The 16,228-nt window shown below is 53.6% G+C and overlaps 5 protein-coding genes across 5 annotated transcripts; 2 read left to right on the plus strand and 3 right to left on the minus strand.

Annotated features, from left to right (window-relative positions):
- Positions 1 to 2: 2 nt before the first annotated feature.
- Positions 3 to 1,044, plus strand: CSUI_004934 (uncharacterized protein). Its single transcript, XM_068065115.1, has one exon. It carries the CDS (start codon positions 441 to 443, stop codon positions 909 to 911), a length of 471 nt encoding a protein of 156 aa, XP_067922900.1. The 5' UTR covers positions 3 to 440; the 3' UTR covers positions 912 to 1,044.
- A 769-nt stretch (positions 1,045 to 1,813) lies between these two features.
- Positions 1,814 to 6,041, minus strand: CSUI_004935 (uncharacterized protein). The gene has a single exon (XM_068065116.1). It carries the CDS (start codon positions 5,149 to 5,151, stop codon positions 2,347 to 2,349), a length of 2,805 nt encoding a protein of 934 aa, XP_067922901.1. The 5' UTR covers positions 5,152 to 6,041; the 3' UTR covers positions 1,814 to 2,346.
- Positions 6,042 to 7,711: 1,670 nt separating this feature from the next.
- Positions 7,712 to 9,600, minus strand: CSUI_004936 (nf-yb1 protein). Its single transcript, XM_068065117.1, has one exon. It carries the CDS (start codon positions 9,437 to 9,439, stop codon positions 8,522 to 8,524), a length of 918 nt encoding a protein of 305 aa, XP_067922902.1. The 5' UTR covers positions 9,440 to 9,600; the 3' UTR covers positions 7,712 to 8,521.
- Positions 9,289 to 13,386, plus strand: CSUI_004937 (sas10 utp3 c1d family protein). The gene is made up of 4 exons (XM_068065118.1): positions 9,289 to 10,573; positions 11,128 to 11,183; positions 11,626 to 11,674; positions 12,216 to 13,386. Exons 1-4 carry the CDS (start codon positions 10,378 to 10,380, stop codon positions 12,719 to 12,721), a joined length of 807 nt encoding a protein of 268 aa, XP_067922903.1. The 5' UTR covers positions 9,289 to 10,377; the 3' UTR covers positions 12,722 to 13,386.
- A 199-nt stretch (positions 13,387 to 13,585) lies between these two features.
- CSUI_004938 (uncharacterized protein) lies at positions 13,586 to 16,042 on the minus strand (the record flags this gene model as incomplete). Its single annotated transcript, XM_068065119.1, has 2 exons — positions 13,586 to 14,507; positions 15,801 to 16,042. The coding sequence occupies 2 exons, from the start codon at positions 16,040 to 16,042 to the stop codon at positions 13,586 to 13,588; spliced, it is 1,164 nt and encodes a 387-aa protein (XP_067922904.1).
- Positions 16,043 to 16,228: the final 186 nt, after the last annotated feature.

Below are 16,228 nucleotides of genomic sequence, written 5' to 3' on the forward strand. Positions count from 1 at the left end.
TTCAGTTACTCTGGGGGGCGTGCTGCGGTTTTTATCTTTCTCGATATTGTATCTCGTTTGCGCGCCTCAGGCGATATTGCGACTGAGCAGGAGTGGAAGAGATGTGGTGAGCGTGCCTCTTGAGTGCAGCTCAATCAAATGAAAAGGTTTCTAGTTTTTCAAAACGCGGCGAGATATTTTTTTGGAGATTTTCATTTCAGTAATCATAGGGGGAGCAAGACGGCTCGTTGAAATGATTGCAAACGCGTGCTTTGAGAGTATAGATCATCTTCTTGAAGCGCGCCGATTCCGAGAAGTGTCGAGTGATCGACAGTGGCTGCGGGGGGGATCGGCGCATCTGGCCTGTATGCGAGGAAAGTGCGCCGCATGTCACGGGTTTTCCTCATTCTGGCGTAGTGCCACAGTACTTGGCCTGCACTCTCATCTGTCTTCTATACTTCATGGCGTTCAACTTTTTGCGTTTAGCTGTAGGTGAGCAAACGGATCTGCCTTTGTTACTGTGTAGATCTGTGTATCCATGCGTTTACGCAGTTTATCAACTCCGGGAAGGGCCCAAGATGCATGAGCGTCGTTATATATATCTATGTCTTCATTGTGTACACACACACGTGTGCAAAGACAAGATTTCGTTCTCAGATCGCGGCTGTCTGGCTGTCTCTCGTCTGATTCGCTGTTGCACTTGCTGCCGTTGCTGCGCCGTCGTCTCGTCTCTTTTTTGTCGCTGTCGTTGTCCGCTGCTGTTGGTTTGGACTGCTGTTGCCGAACAAGTCTGCTCTCTCAATTTCCCAATCTTTCCATCGGGCCACGCTGATGCCCACCTGTTAGATAGTTCCTTTGTCCTGTTTTTTTGTAGAAAGTTTCTATGTATGGGACACAGGAGGAGCAAAGGCAGGCACTCGACTCACGCGTGATCTCGTCTGGAATGAATACCAGCGCGACACGAGCTGCATTAGAAATACTGTGTATGCAGTCCTTCTTCAGTCACGCTGGTGTTCGCACTCAGCGAGACTTGTGTAGTGTCTCGCGGTGCTCGCGTCTCCGGTCTTACTCTGTTCCTTCCCTTCTGGACGTGGATTTTTTCTTTGTCGGAAGAGCTGGTGTCCGGGTGGGTACCCCGTCCGGTTTCTGGAGACTGGCTGTGTCAGTTTTCTTGGATGTTATACACATGGATGCGGGACTTACACGGGCCTAGCGTCCTGTGACGCGTAGAGCATGAGCTGGTGGGCCAACTAGCCCTGAGGACCAGCTGCGAAATCTGCTACGAAGAGGCGATCGGCAACTGAAGAACGTTAGACTAGCGTCCCTCTCGGTTTTTTCTTGCAGCGATCCGATTCAGTGGTTTTCAATCAACCGCCGAGGAGGAACCATCGTGGGCACTGCCGTGTTCGTATGTTGCTGGAAGCATCCTGCATACGAGTTCTCGCTAGTAGCTACAATTAGCCGGGACAGTGAAGGTACAGCAGCTTGCGGCTGAGCTCAGACACTTCAGGCTATCAGCTGTCAAGGAAACAGGCATCACAGTTCGCACACCAGAGATGGAGGTGCCAACATTAGCATACGCCTGCACCCCGCGGGGATATGTGGGCGCGGTCCTGTCGGGCCTACACAACAGCGCCCTCCGAGCTGTGTACCAACACCATCACCGACCCTCGTGGGGTTCATAGCAGCGTCGCTCCGAGAAAGTGACAAGGCTCGCCAGCCCTGATGGGGGGGTGGCACTGATGGTGCTCGGTGGCTGGCTGCGTCCTAGCAGCTATACCCGCTTTACAAAGCAGCCTTAAACTGAATCCAACGGACAGCTCAGTCGATGAGACCTGATTCATAACCGCATACACGAGATGCGGCGCCGAGAACGTGGAACCCTGCGGAACAAGAATGGGCTCAGCAACTGACACCTCACATGGTGCCCTTCTCAGCCCGGCACTCAAGATGACGGGAGCTGAGGCAAAAAAAAAAGAATCTTTCGTTGCCGCACACCGCAACGATAAACAGACGGACTGTGAAAACGAGAATTCTCCGGGAATCGTGAAGTGGCCGGGGGCTGAGTCACGTCGTGCCCAACCGTACACGGATATCCGTACCTGCCTGGGAGCTTTCAAGTACTTGGCACTCGACGTTGTGTAGCCCTCTCGTTGGGGTTCTTTCGCTACTCATTCGTTCGCATTGCTAGGCCTGAGGCAGGGCCCGCGGGATCTGGACAGTTGCTTGTCAGCCGTCGTTTGCAACCGTGGTGGTGGCCCGGTATAAGGAGGCATGTGCTGCTACCTCACCCAGTGGACCAGTACAAGGCCAACAAAATGCTGGCAGAAACCTGTTACCTCGTATTGTAGCTCGCTGGACGCGCATTCAATGCTTGGCGTCGTTCCGAACGTCGCCACTGAGTGTTCGTGAGAGAGGTGTGAAGACTGGAAGGCCCGGCAGAGCAGGAAGAGAAGGAAGGGAGTGAAGGAGGGGAACTTTCGGCAGCAACTCAACAGATATCGAAGGGAAAACGGCACTCCGAGGATCCGCAGTTTCAGCGATCTTCTGGAGTTGTTGATTAACGACAAGCTTCGTCATCACGTCAGCCATGCCTGTAATCGCACTCCGGTGTGGGTTCAGAGTGTGGTCCACGATATCAAGGACTTGATTCCCGGTTTTCGAGATGCCTTTGATGAGATGCCATCCCTCTTTAGCTTCTTTCAGCAGATCCCGTGTCACAGCCTTGCCTGCCGCTGTCCAGGATGCGCTGCCTTTGACCGGTGACAGCCCTTCGGCGGTTCGTTTTCGAGGCATCTCGCACTCGCACAGGGCTGTAGAGCTGAACCCCGCCACTGGAAGCACTGTAGCATACTTGTTGAAATCCGCTGTACTGGTATGAATTATACCACATTTGCTGTTTTCAAAAGGCGTCGTCGCGCAGAGCATACTCGTTCTGGTCACGAAATTTGCCTTACACTCTCGCCGCTTCTCATTCTGCAGAAATACTGGTCTTGTCTTCCAGTCTGATACGGCAGCTGCCGGAATGCAGCAAGTCATGCCTTTCTTCAGACAGGACACTGTTGGCATTCCCAGGTCTTTCCACGGAACTTTCCCAGGCTTCACGCCTATAGCAGCAAGAGAACCATCTTCAGCAAGGGACTGGTAAGAGTCTACAAGTTTGTGTAACTGCACAGCGTCCATCGACTCGTCAGCAACTGAAACTGTTACGTCCATTATCTCAAAGAGAAACGAAGCAAGCTTGTACAGATCTCTTGCCAAGGAGACGACGTACTCCCCAGAGCCCCCGGCCGACGACCTTGTCGGGGAGCTAGTCCTCTCAAGCGCTCCCGCCACGTCTTCCATTACTGCTGCGCTTTTCTCCAAGATGCGCAAAGGCCTCCCAGTAGCTGAAGGTCCTTGCAGAAGCTGCCGGGCAATGGCGCTATCTTGGACAGAGGTTTCAGAGTCAGGACGACTCCGGGATGCGAGCGCCAGACTGTCTCCGGAAGCCGGCCGGCTCTCGTGATGACTGCTTTCATGAACTGTTGTCCTCGACGCCTGTGATGTTAGCCCCTGATCCTCAGGTACGGCTTCCGCTTTTAGTTGGGCATGCCTTGCGTCAGCAAGAGACTCTGTTGGAGACTGTTCAGCTCTATGCCCCATGGGCGCACTACTCCCACTGCCTCTGCCAAGTTCCTCGACGTACGAATTCGATGTGGCGTGCCCCTCTAGCTGGGGCTGAGTTCTGAGGGCTCGTACAGCGTCAGACACAGTTTGCGTGAAGTCCCTGCCGGTGTCTATGGCTCGGTCAACTGCGGTTGACCAGTTGGCGAACCGCTGGATTGCGGTTGCGGCGCTCATCAAGGGACCCATATTGAGACCCCGGGTTTGTGCCCCATGCTGTTGCGAGCGCCCAGGGAGGGCAAGTCCGACGACATCCAAGTCACGCAGTGCCTGCTGGAGCTCCTGAGTTGAAGTTAACACGTCTACAACGGCTCCGCCAACGTCCACGCCCTGGGCAAACGTTTTCCCTATGCCGTCTGTATGACGCAGCGTGTCCAAGCTGATATGTGGTTTTCCCGAATGAGTGGATCCTGAGCTTGTAAGCCTCTGGGAGGAGCGGGTCGGGCCTCTGCCCACGTAGTCGCTTAAGTCCGCCGCGCGGGACACGGCGTCCACTACAGTCTTTGCCGCTCCCGGTAGTGACATAGGCTGCTGACCTGACGGCGGCAGGGCCGTAGATAGACCTGGAACGGCTGCTCTACTAGACGGCGAGAAAACATCCGTCGCTTGGCTCAACAGATCAATGACGCTTCGTGCCTTGGCTTCCCATTCTGATGCAGCTGCAGGCAGCCTTCTGTCGTCGGGGAGTGGGCCGTCCTGGTTTGTAGCATCAGAAAGAGGGGCCGAGAACCTCGACTGTTGTCTCAGGTAATTTGTTGTCTCCTCGTTTGAAGCCGAGGTAACAGCGCCTGCCCGTCCCGTTGCCGGAGATAGGTAGGAGGCGATGCTGTCCCAGGCACTTTTTCCCCAGTCGATGAGCCCCGGCCGCGGAGACTTAGTTTGAGAAAGCCCGTTGTCGAGTGAAGGGTGAGGCGGCGATGTTGGAGGACTAACGTCTTCAGCTGGAACAGGTTCTTGCTCCTCGGGGGCACTCGGAGGCGGATCGATTCCCGCGTTAGACGGGAGGTCGAGGCGGTGAATACCTTGGTAGGTGGCAAGAAGGTCGCTGGAGGCTTCGGGATCCTGCAGATCGAGAGACTCAACCTGCGGCTGGCGAGCAGGCTGAAGGAAAGACTTTCTGCGCTTGCTCAGAAAGCCCGTATCATCGTCAGCCTCACCCTCAGGATCAGAAAAAAAAGTGGACACGGCTTGGAGCATCCGGCCGTAGAACGTACCCGGTTCAGACACCGAAATGGCGGGATCTCTCGGGTAGTGTAATTGCGAGCTCGTTTTAGAGGTACCCTCGTCAGGGTCTTTTTGGAAGCCAGTGGGGTTGGCAGTTGAATTGCTTGTGGGAATAACGCCTCGTAAATCCTCGTCCTTCAACCCCTCGACAATCAGTGTCTCCGATTCAGCCACCCGGTTACCGTGGCTCACAACTAGTTGGACTGCGAGGACGCCAAGAGCGAAGCTTGCTATCCTCCACGGTGTGAGCGCGGTCTTGTTTGTTGTTCTCGTCCGCGCCATCTTGAACGCCGAATTCAGGCCGACCCGAGAAGAAGTTGCCCCGGATCGTCGGGAGTTTCTTAGCTGCTGGCAAGCTAAGGCCTATACCAGCAGTTCGCCCTTCTGAAGGACCTGCCTGTACAACCCCGAGCCCCAGGGGTTGGGTGTACACTTCTGAGTTCCGAAACAACGCAGCCGGCCAAGCAGGGCACCCCCGCGCTCTTCCTTTAGAAAGACTGCAACTCCGGGTTTTCTCGTGTGAACATCACGCGTAGGGAGGGTCGAAGAAACTACTGGTAGCTTTAGTCTCGGGATGTCCGCGGAAAGATTTTCAGTCGAGCAGGCTACTGCCCCAAGACGGTGAGTGTTCGAGTTAGACGTTGGGGTGAGAAAGCAGCCCGCAGACATCCGAGCTTGTGCGTGCGATGATCCGGTGAAAAGAAGGCAGGATCCCCGAGTGCTTCGCGAGCGCAGTCAGAAGGAGAACTCGGGGCAGTATTTAGACTGACCAGGGACCACATAAAGTCATGAGTTTGCCACCGACCCAGCTAGCTGCACACGCTACTGGCAACTGTCTGTCCACACGGCACAGGGCACCTCGGGCGAAGGGTTCTTGAAAACCGTCCCTCCCGGTGTACAAGAATACTCACCACACCACATCACAAAGGTTCACACCAACCTGCAACTGGCGAAGGCCTCTCCGATGCGACAGAGGGGAAACCGACGCTTCCTTTGCTCGGCCTCGCACGTAATTCCATGAGGACGACAGTGGCGCGCTCGAGTGGCGGACAGCGATTCAGCAAGTCACACTTCGCATACATTAGCGGGCGCTGAGCAAAGACATCCCATCAGACAAGACCTTGCATAAACTCCGCGCGCTGGATAGAGAACAAGGCTCTTTTGAACGGCAGGCGGGCCCCCAGGCATGCGCCCCCGTCGGACGGAAAAGGGCGGAGACAGAGCTGCCTGCACGGAGACGCGGCAACGTGGCAGTCATAGCTGATGCTTTTTTGAACGGAGTACACGCCATTCAACAGCAACGCTAAAGATTGTGCTATCCCGTTAGTCCTTCCGGATTAGTTCTCGGTTCTGTATTGCCTACGTCAGAAAGGTTGCCAGGCTTCTGGCTCAGTCGATGCACAGCACTGTACGGCTTTCCTACGCGTTGCCTTCTGAGAGAACAAGGTGGGCAACAATCTCGAGCCGCGAGACAGGAACTTGCAGACAGTAACTGCTGCATCTGCTTCCAGCTGTGTGCCGGTGGGGGTCTAGCGTACTTCCCGCCTGTAGTTGTAAGGACTCCAGTCCGCGAACCTGGCGCGTCGGTCAGATCTCACGTCGGCTCTTCAACTTGTCCCACAAAGCCTGGAGTACGAACGGATGTTGGATGCGTCTGTTACGGTGAGGATAGGGACTACGTCCTCAGGACAATCACGGACTGCAAACGCCGTAGCGAGAGGAATGCGGTTCGCTGGTGCCAGCATCCTCACTGAATGAACATCGGCTCTTAGCGCTGACCTGTCGCAGTCTTTATCTCGAGTGTCGCCTCCAGTTACTTTTGTGGCATACGGAGAAAACGCCACAGGTGCGGTTTTTTCAATAGAGGTAAAAGTGCCAGGTGCCCATGTATCGCGATAAGGATTAAACGCATACGTGGGTTCGGCCTGTAAAGAAGAATGCGGGAAAGGAGCCTTGCTGCTGAACTCCGGAGTGTTGGTATGGCGAAGTGTCTCAGCTCCCGAGGAAACTCTACCCAGCTGTCGGTCATACTTCTTGGAGACTGCCGCAGGGCTGATTTTCACGGGAAGCTTTCTTGAAGACGGAGGGTACAGACCAGAGCCGGTGAATTTTGGTTTCTCTTTCAAAGCTTCAACATATGTCCCTGTATGTGATTTCATGGAAATAATGCACACCCGATCCGCCGAACACATTCGAGTTCCCACAACGTGACACGAGCCTGCAGCCTGGAATGCCACGGCTGACGTGAGCCATCCGCACTTTTAGAGGGCTAAGTCCGTAGGCTCACCTATAAATCTGGTACTCGCGGCGCTCTGGAAGCTACCTGTCGTACAAGCGTATAACCGCTGTCGCGAGTAAGAGCTAACTGCAAACCTCAGCAGTCTCTCCTGTCCCGCATGGGAAGGGGCCTTCGGCAGACTCCTCCCTCGCAGTACATGCCGGACTGATGATCACAGCAAACAGGGTCTCTCAGAGCTGATGATGGTGTCTGGCTGTCACTCGTAAAATACCGGGAAGAAATGGGAACCTGAAATGGAAGAACGGGAACAGGAAGCTACTGGCGGGTTCGGGTGAAGGAATGACTGCGCTCTTCTTGGTGTGTGCTCAGGATATAGAGAGGACTCCAAACCCCATGTAGTGAAAGGCAAATGTCGCCGAAATTCGCTCGCGAGCCGCTGCCATCTACTGCAGCAACCGCGACGGACGCAGGGCGCGCAGAGCGAAGTAGCGTAGAGAGCATTGAGATTCTCTATCCCAAGTCAGCAACGCCGATTCATGCAGATAATGAGTCCGGTTGGAAACGGCATCCCAAGTGTCCCAGCCTACACGCCGCTCTGGACAAAGCTTCATTCCCACTTGCGACAGTGACATAACAACGGCGTGAAATCTCGGCTGAGGTGCACAAAATTGGTTGGCAACATATGAACAGATTACACATTGACGCCCCAATCTTTGGACAGCGCGGCCAAGCAGCAGCGGTCCATTCATAAGAAGCGTTGACAGAAAGGGCCTCGACACTGGAAAAAGCACCGGGTACGAAGTAGGTCGCAGGAGCTAACCATCAGTGAGGATTATAAAAGACTCGGCGATAAGCCCATGACTTCTTTCATGCGAAGACTGGCTGGCACAGTACACCTGTATGTATAAGCAGGGGAGGGTCCTGCCATGGACAAACTGTCAAGCCAGTCGTTTAGCACATTACCATGAACTTCCGAAAGTGCGAACCTTAAACATAATCTCTTCATCAGCTTTGGAGGGGCTTGGGAGCAAACAGCTCGGAGCTCCACAGCTGCTGAAAGAGCTGCCATCCTTAACCGGAGCTGTATCACCTCCCTAGTTTGGATAGAATGACAAAGGAGATACGGACTAAAGAACAGTCCGGGAATCAAACTGGCTGTCAGTACTGGCGCGAGGCTCCGCGAGAGACCCACAAGACGTGGTATACTGCACCTGTGAGGGCATAAACACGAAACATAGAGAGAATGTTGTGCCCATCCGGAGTGTGTACCGCGTGCAATACTCCAACTCTCCCGGTTCTTGAGCCCCAACGCTTCTTCAAAACGAAGAGGGGCGGACAGAGGACCTGGGGACCACTTGCGTAAGCAGGAAAAGAAATTTAGAGAGGTCTCTCTCAACCCGACACAGTTGCCATCTAAAAGAGATAGGGATCCGGCTGGGCATTTTGCACTTGAGACCCTTCGTCAGCAAGAACATCGTCAACCACTTCCATGATAGCTTCAAATGCATCATTTGCTTCGACTGCTCCCTCCCCTTCGTCTTCGCTACTGGTCTCTTCTTCCGCTGAGCTTTCATCGTCTTGTCCTCTGTCCTGGTTGCCGCTCGGACTCTCGTGAACTGGGTTGTTTGCGTCTCCTTCTACATTGTTAACACCTTCGTCAGCCACCGGTGGCTCACTCGTGCTTGCAGCCGGATCCAGAATAGTCGGGGCGCCGCCTTTTCTCTCCATGTCAGTGTCACTGCGCATTTTCTCCTCGATGGTATCAGCAATGGAATCAAAACCCAGGGACCTTAAGCCTGCTAGGACATCCGAGGGCTGCACAGTTTTCCTCTTTCCTGCACAAGCAGCTGATGATGCATCAGCGAGAGCAAGTAAAAATACAGCGGAGCATCGATTGAAAGCTGTAGCCGCTGCGCTGTTGAGACGTACATTGGGAGGGAGGACCGATTTGACAATTCTCACTACATGCGCTTTGGGCAACTGTAGTAAATCTGGGCCGCCTTTTTCCGCCCTCCCACTACGGTGCTGAGAAGACCGAGAAGTGTGCGCACTGTCCAAAGGAGAGGTATCTCTAGCGGTGTCCCGCAGTGAGTCTTCGGCCTCCATCTTCGTTTCGGACAGGGACGGCCGCGGCAGAACGAGATGAGCTGTACGACATTCGACCGTAGTACGCCGACAGTACTCTATGCTCTTGTGCCGCTTACGCAACGAGGAGACGAGGAAGCCGCAGGGTCGCAGACAAGTTTTGTCTGATCGATAGGTGGCAAGAGCAAGCGAAGAAGCTAGGCCGGAACTCCACTCAAACCCGAATGTTCTGATTGGCCCGAACATAGTAAAGTAAAAGTACAGAGGGTTTTAGCGCCGAAGGTAAGAATCGTCAGGCCAATCTACGGCGGGACGAAGCAAACACCGAACCCCCCGCCGACGTTTCCCTTGCATGCAGATGCTTATCTGCCACGCGCCCTGCTTCATTCGGTCACTGCGTAGAAACTACGCTACCCTAATTTGAAGAGTTCTAGTGACTTCCTCGCTTGCGTTCCCTTCTATGTACTTCGTCGCACCTTTGTTGGAGGCAGAACCGAAGGCTTTGTACGATTCTCGTCACGAGTGCTGGAGTGGATCTCCCGGCCATGCATGCTCCCATTCACGGTTCTGCCCGTTCTTGTACTTACTCTCGAGTCCTTGAAAAGCCTCACTTGCTTTCTTGAAGAGTTCAGATCGCCTCTCCGGGTCACTCCGGATTATCCGCGTATCCTAAGGATGTGAAAGTCAGCAATGCTACGGGTCTTCGCGGTTGTCTGCAGAAGAGGGTTTGCTTGCGGCATGTGTCGCCGAGGGTGACAGGCACGTAACTATGTAGCAGCTTGGCACTGAAAAGCCGTACAGTACTCAAGAAAGAGGCGAGTCTGCCTCCGCGCCCTCCTAACCGGCCCGCCCTGTGCCAACTCTGTTCAACTGTCTCCCATTGACTTCTGTCTTCCGTTGTACCCTCACTACCGATTTGTCTGTCTTACCTCTCTCTAAATACAGATGCGAAGACATCCTTCCTGTACGGTCGCTGTATTTCTGTAGGGAACTCTGCGTGACATACCCGGGGTCCTGGCTCTCTGCATCTAATGTACCGGTGTGGCCCGTTTACCTGTACCCCACGTCTACTTACCCACCCGTTTTCCCTTAAAGGACGTGGATTCCTCTACCGTCTATAACACTTGCCAAGGACAGGCTGCCAGTAAGAAACTAGGAAGTCATTGAAATCTATTGTCGCCGTCATGGTTTCGCAGGAGTTTCTCACCGTTCTTTCGAATTATAGAAGCAAACTGGGAGGCGTGCGTACATTTCTTGAAGATCTTCGGATCTTGCGGAAGAAAAATGAAGATGGAGAGGATCTCCTCGAAAACCTTACTTCTCTTGAGGTGGCCCAGGTGCAGCTCGCTCTTGCCTTTGCTGCTTCATCTCTTTTCTTCAGTGAGTTTCTTCATCGCGTCGTAGGCATGGGTTCCTGTACCAGCACACAGACATGTTCTCACTCGTGCCCACAGATTTCAGGCAATTACTATTGCCGTTGCGCGAATTGTCAGTCTCAAAGGATGACAGTGCAAATACCAAGATGGGTTTACATGTGCTTCTCCGATCTCGAATGAATCTGTATTTGCTGGCATTCACTACTTTATATACAGTGATATACATGTGTATGTTGTATGAGGCGACTTGCCTGCTAGTCGTGATACCTGTCAACCATCAGGAGCACGCTGCACACAGAGGTGACCTGTAACTCATAGGGGAGACCTGCTAGTGTTTTTTTTTCTCTCTCTTCATGATCTCTCCCCGATCTCCTCACTCTGTGTCGAACCATCCCGTTCAATGTTTCAATACCTATAACCCTGTCTAGGAGTCAGCCTCAACCTGCATGACTACTTTTTCTTGGATGCGTTTAACGTATCTCGTAATTTTTTCTTTCGTTCACACTTTCCTTTCGTCCTTATTCGCTATTCGTTCTCCTGTCGTCTCCTCGTTTGCAGGTTATCTGAAGACCGAGGGATTCAACGTCGGGACACATCCTATTACGCAAGATTTAGTAAGTTGGCTCTCTACTGACTTAATGGAAGTGAAAGGCCAACATGGTTCGTTCCGTATCAATTGGTATCAAAGGAGGCACATCAATGTCGACGTTGAGCCGAGTGAGACAACACCTCTTCTGCCCCTCGTCTAGTCTGTCCAGGTACTGCAACCACCTTGCGACGACCTTGAGTCTGTAAGATTTTCGGTGTCCACAGGATGACAGCCGGTGTTCATAGTTACGTAGGCCTTCTGCGCTCTTTGGATTACTAGGAGGAGGTTCTGCGTAAACATGCCAAGCGCCCAGGTGTGTGGGCTTAGCTTGTGCGTCTTGTGTCTACAAGACCATAATGAACTGACATAGTCTTCTAGTTATCGGTGGTGTGAGTCTCTACAAATTTGTCTCTACATTTATACCCGTGTCAATTCTGTCGCATGCACGCGTGGGTGTTGATTTGCAGATGCGCGTGCAGCAATATATGCGTAAAGTCGCGACTGTCATCGAACAAGGTAAGTGGTTGTCTGCTGAAGCGGTCCGACGTCCCTTCTGACCCCGATGTGGCCCGCGTCGCCATGTTGAGCACCGGTGTGTGCGACCTATGCAAGTAGGCAGATAAGTATAAATTCGATAAGCACACTACACGAGTCTAGTGTCGGTGCTACTTTCAATCTGTTATGTAAATGCCCTAGTATGCATGGTACCATAGTGGAAGTATTGCCCTCACTTTGCTCGTCCACGCTAAACACACACCTGCCTAATCGTGTCCTCACTTTCTTCATGTAAAGCATTCAGGGTCCCGCGACGTGTCAGTGAATACATATAGCAACAACCTTGAAGGAGGACGATAAACGGTCTTCACAGTAGTTCTTGCCTGCCTTTGAGAGCTCTAGAAAGAAAAGAAAGGATTCGGACCCTGTGGCTTGTCGGGTGTTTCGGCGCACCCAGGTAACGTTTCCTACTGCCATCGGGGTAACAGGACTGCGTCTGCAGCCTGCCTAGTGCGGAAACTGTTTTAGCCTCACGCTCTGTCTCTGTGTTCCGTTTCTGTAGGAGACCCACCGCGCCGGACAACCATGGTGAATGCTGCGGCAGCGAAGCGGGTTGTCACGTTCCACACGTCGAAGTCAAGTACATCTGACACGAGAGGAGATAAACTGAAGGGTGATAAGAGCACAAATGATGGGCAGAGTCCGAGAAGATGCTCGGATAAACCCTACACGAAACAAGGAACTCCAGAAGGTTCTCGTCCTGGAAAGCCCCCATCTGAAGGTGGATCTCCTACGAGAGTGGGAAAGGGCGGTTACCCAGGCGAATGCGGAGAAGACAGAGAAGCCACCTCGGCGTCGCCAGTCTGTGATGCTGTATCCGCAGAGGCGCCGTCCGAGTCTTCATCGGTCCGGATGAGCAAGGATAGGATTCAGGGTACTTCCTCGAATGCACCCTGCGCAGTGAATGGAGCAAAGTCGAAGAGAAAGAGACACGGAGGAGGCAGGGAGCACGGGGTGAAGAGACCCTTCCTGCGGCGCGATTTCCCTCCAGATCGTGCAAGGGCGTGATATGCTCAGCTAGGAAGCTAATGTGAATTTCTCGGCTGTAACTACTTCAAGACAGCTGTCCCGCACTGCTTTTTTTCTGTATCGCGCTCAGGCGCTAACTGCCCGTCAAGAACTTTTGACTGTACGCTCGGAAAGCCTCATGTGATTACCCTCGCGCTTCCCTTTCCAGCGAGTCTTCAGGATCTGGCTCGTTCGACATGTAATCTGCGCGGACGTAACGGGGTGTCCAACTGTGCAGCATGGTAGAGCCCTTCCGCCTATCAAATTACTGAGTAGCCTCACCTGTGAATAGCTGCACACCAGGCTGTTCTTCATATGTGGTTTCGGTCGCATCGAGACCGCGACGCGGCCCAGCACTGAAGAAGGGTAACAATAGCTACAGTGCACCTCATAGAACGGGAAACTGTGCAGGTGGGCCTGTATTCGACGGTGAGAGCCTAGGAAGCCGAGAAAAAAAATGCCGATGTGACCTAATCTCCACCAGTTTGCACGCCAGAAGACAAGTGTGCACTCCCGGAAGGGAGCTCTGGTGGCGGACTACAGCTAGAGGTGTGTGCGCTCTGGGACTGGTGGTAAGTGGACGACGGGGTATTAGTGTGAAAGTGGCGGCCCGCATACGAGCTAGCAAAACGAGATGCTGTGGATTTCATCTTATTGACTTTGTGACTGAAGTTCTAGAGAAACGGATTCGATTTTCGATTGCCGAAGTCGGTGTTTTCGACAGCCTTGCATGGGCTTCCTGCATGGTCAGCGAAGACCGTTCTGTATACGCCGAATACGAGATTGGTCATTGGAGAGTTTTAATTAGCCTGCTCCACGCGATACTTCACAAACATTGACGGAATGCGATGAACACTGTGATTATCATTCTTCGGCTGAGGAATGCGCCGGGGCAGCCCGGACAACCGTGAAGGACGGCAGACCGATCACACAGGGCTGTACTCCATTAGAATGGTCATGAGCGTCTGCTGCCTCTGAGTCACCCCACTGGGAAGACACATTCCTTCCAGGGGCGAAAGGACATGCCGTCGAAATGTCACTACATTGACGGCCTACATCCCAGACCCCGGCGGCACCTTTTTTGATTGCATCGATTTCGAAAACGGGATCCTCGAGGTCGCTCAGCACGATGTCCTGTGAGCACGTCTTCTCTTGACTTGCTGCCCCACCGAGTGCCTCGAGCGCTCTGGTGGATCGGCTGCGGCGGGGAAAGCGAGGTTCGTCGGACACGCTGATGGAGTGTGACAGGACGAGCACGAACCACGTGCACGCCAATACCACGAGCGCGCACTGGAATGTTGCCAGAGCCGCGGTGCTCACCGCGTGGGCGGGCCTGAAATGGGAAAGTGTGTATCCCGTACAGAAGTCGAAGAGTACCAGGACGCTGACGAGGAGTACGGCAACAAAAACCGAGTAGGCGTGAAGGATCTTCAGACATGATGCCATACGGGTAGGCGGGGGCCCACATATATCCCTTGATGTGCAATCGGTCAGCTCCTGGTCAAGGCGCCGTTTGATCAGGTACGCATGGCATAGGAATGATGCCAGTGAAATGACAAATAACATTGACAGGTAGCACATCATCAAACCATACCGACGCCCTTGCATGTGCCGGACAATGAAGAACACTTCTCCTCCCAATGCAGACAGGGTGAGAGCCACATAGAAGAGCAAAACGAAGGCCTCAGTCCGCCGCAAAAGTTTCAGCAAGCCCCGGGCGCTCTTACGCTGCGAATCAACTTGGCCCTGCCCGCCAGAGAAATCAGTTGTCTGGTCCATCGTGTCCCTGAAACACACATCCACACCAAATGCAATGGGGTGAGTTCTTCTCGGTCAGCACAGGCTGGGAAGGGGAAGTCAAAATAGCTTAGATGAATCTCGCTGGATGAGATCATTTCAGACCAGACTGCACTGGCTTGTGCTGAACTGCTTGGCCATTGGTAGAGCTGGAGCCCGCTGACGGTACAAGCTAGATGTGCCACGTCCGTGCGAGCTGTACCCACGTTCCCTGGACTCGAGCGAGAGCGTTCGTCACCGCCCCCCCAGTAGTTGTGTTCTTTTCACAGAACAGAACTAAGCTTTCGGTCGCAGCAAAGGCGTTAGGACTCTTACGTGTTTTCAACTAATCTTGGCAAATCCGCCGGAAGATGATGCCGAAGAACGTATTCCAAGAAGAAATGAAATTCTGACTATGTGGATGGGTGAACTTCGGGGCACCAGCTCGTTCGATGCGTGCTCGTTCTTCGTCGCTGCAGCCCGGGGCACCAGCAAGCATTCATCAATTAGCCACTCCCGCCAACAGGTACGACCGTTGTCCTGACCTCAGAGTTTGCTTTCAGATGCCTGTGGTCCTGCACGGTGTTGAGCATGAAAGTAAGATGATTTCTTTCATGATCTGACTGACACACTTCACCCTCCACACCCTACGAGCAGCAGTGACACCGCACCAGAGAGGAGCCGACTCCGACAGGCGTGCGCTGAAACACTAGAACCAGATTATTTCAACACAGCAGTAAGGCCACAGTGACACCTCGGCAGAATGGCGGCGCGGTGGTGTCCAGCAGACGCAGGCCGTTCTCTCAGGGCACCGATAACGAGAAAAGCGACGGTCTTCCGTGCAACGCACTCTGAACGCCGTGCGGTACGCTGGTTTCACCGTCGGCCAGTGAGGCCACGGTGTCATGGATCGGTTTCTGAGGAATGTCTAACCTTCTATAGGCGTCGTTTTCACAAAACGGGTCCTTGCTTTGTAGTTTCACGGGACAGCCATCACTCGCCTGGCCGGTCGGAGGATAACTTGCCCGGGCCCCGCCTTCTGTCCTGGTGCGTGATGTCTGCAGGTAAAGTGAGTGCGTGAAACTCGAGAAAAAAGTGGGACACTCGACTAGCACGGTGAGAGGGAGGGTCACTACGAATACGACTATCGATTCCAAAGCAGCGCTCGAAAAAGGCAGTTGCCGTAAAGGTGGACTTGCACATTCTGGAGCTTCATTACACGTGCGCGCGGGATCAAGTCAGGACCAGTGCTTACTCGAGAAAGCATACCACTGACAATGGTAGAAACGACTGCAGTACTCACCATGATGCCCTCATCGCCCAGTCGATACGGTACTGGTGCGGTTGGTGCGTCTCCGGTGTAGCATACAGGTCGAAAACTTCGCTCCTGTAGTCTCGTGTCTGAAAGCATACGCGGTTCAGCGACATGGTAAGCCTTCTTCCTCGACAGCTTGCCCTCATATCTTGACGCTGAACCCTCGATGCATTCGCACTGTGTACCTGGCTTTTTCTAGCTGAGCAGTCGGCGTTAGCGATACCCTCCATTCATCTGAGTCTACGACGAACCACAGGGAGGCCTCCTCAACTCTTCTGCAAAGGGAGGTTCGCGAAGAAAAGCCCCAGCATACGTACCTAAAGTGGGTAGTTCCCCTTGGTGTGCCCGCGGACTCAGCTCCCCGGACACAGTCGTCCCCCGAGTTTGGGGGGGGGACGGGGGGAGATGAGCTTTGC

This window comes from Cystoisospora suis, assembly GCF_002600585.1.
Source record: "Cystoisospora suis strain Wien I chromosome Unknown contig_2366, whole genome shotgun sequence".
NCBI lineage: Eukaryota > Apicomplexa > Conoidasida > Eucoccidiorida > Sarcocystidae > Cystoisospora > Cystoisospora suis.

Excerpts from the sequence above, each read along its gene's own strand:
- CSUI_004935 (XM_068065116.1), bottom strand. The coding sequence starts at position 5,151 with ATGGCGCGGACGAGAACAACAAACAAGACCGCGCTCACACCGTGGAGG.
- CSUI_004934 (XM_068065115.1), top strand. The coding sequence starts at position 441 with ATGGCGTTCAACTTTTTGCGTTTAGCTGTAGGTGAGCAAACGGATCTG.
- CSUI_004937 (XM_068065118.1), top strand. The coding sequence starts at position 10,378 with ATGGTTTCGCAGGAGTTTCTCACCGTTCTTTCGAATTATAGAAGCAAA. Across the intron at positions 10,574-11,127 it reads TGCTTCATCTCTTTTCTTCA|GTTATCTGAAGACCGAGGGA; the intron begins GTGAGTTTCTTC and ends CCTCGTTTGCAG. Across the intron at positions 11,675-12,215 it reads CGCGACTGTCATCGAACAAG|GAGACCCACCGCGCCGGACA; the intron begins GTAAGTGGTTGT and ends CCGTTTCTGTAG.
- CSUI_004936 (XM_068065117.1), bottom strand. The coding sequence starts at position 9,439 with ATGTTCGGGCCAATCAGAACATTCGGGTTTGAGTGGAGTTCCGGCCTA.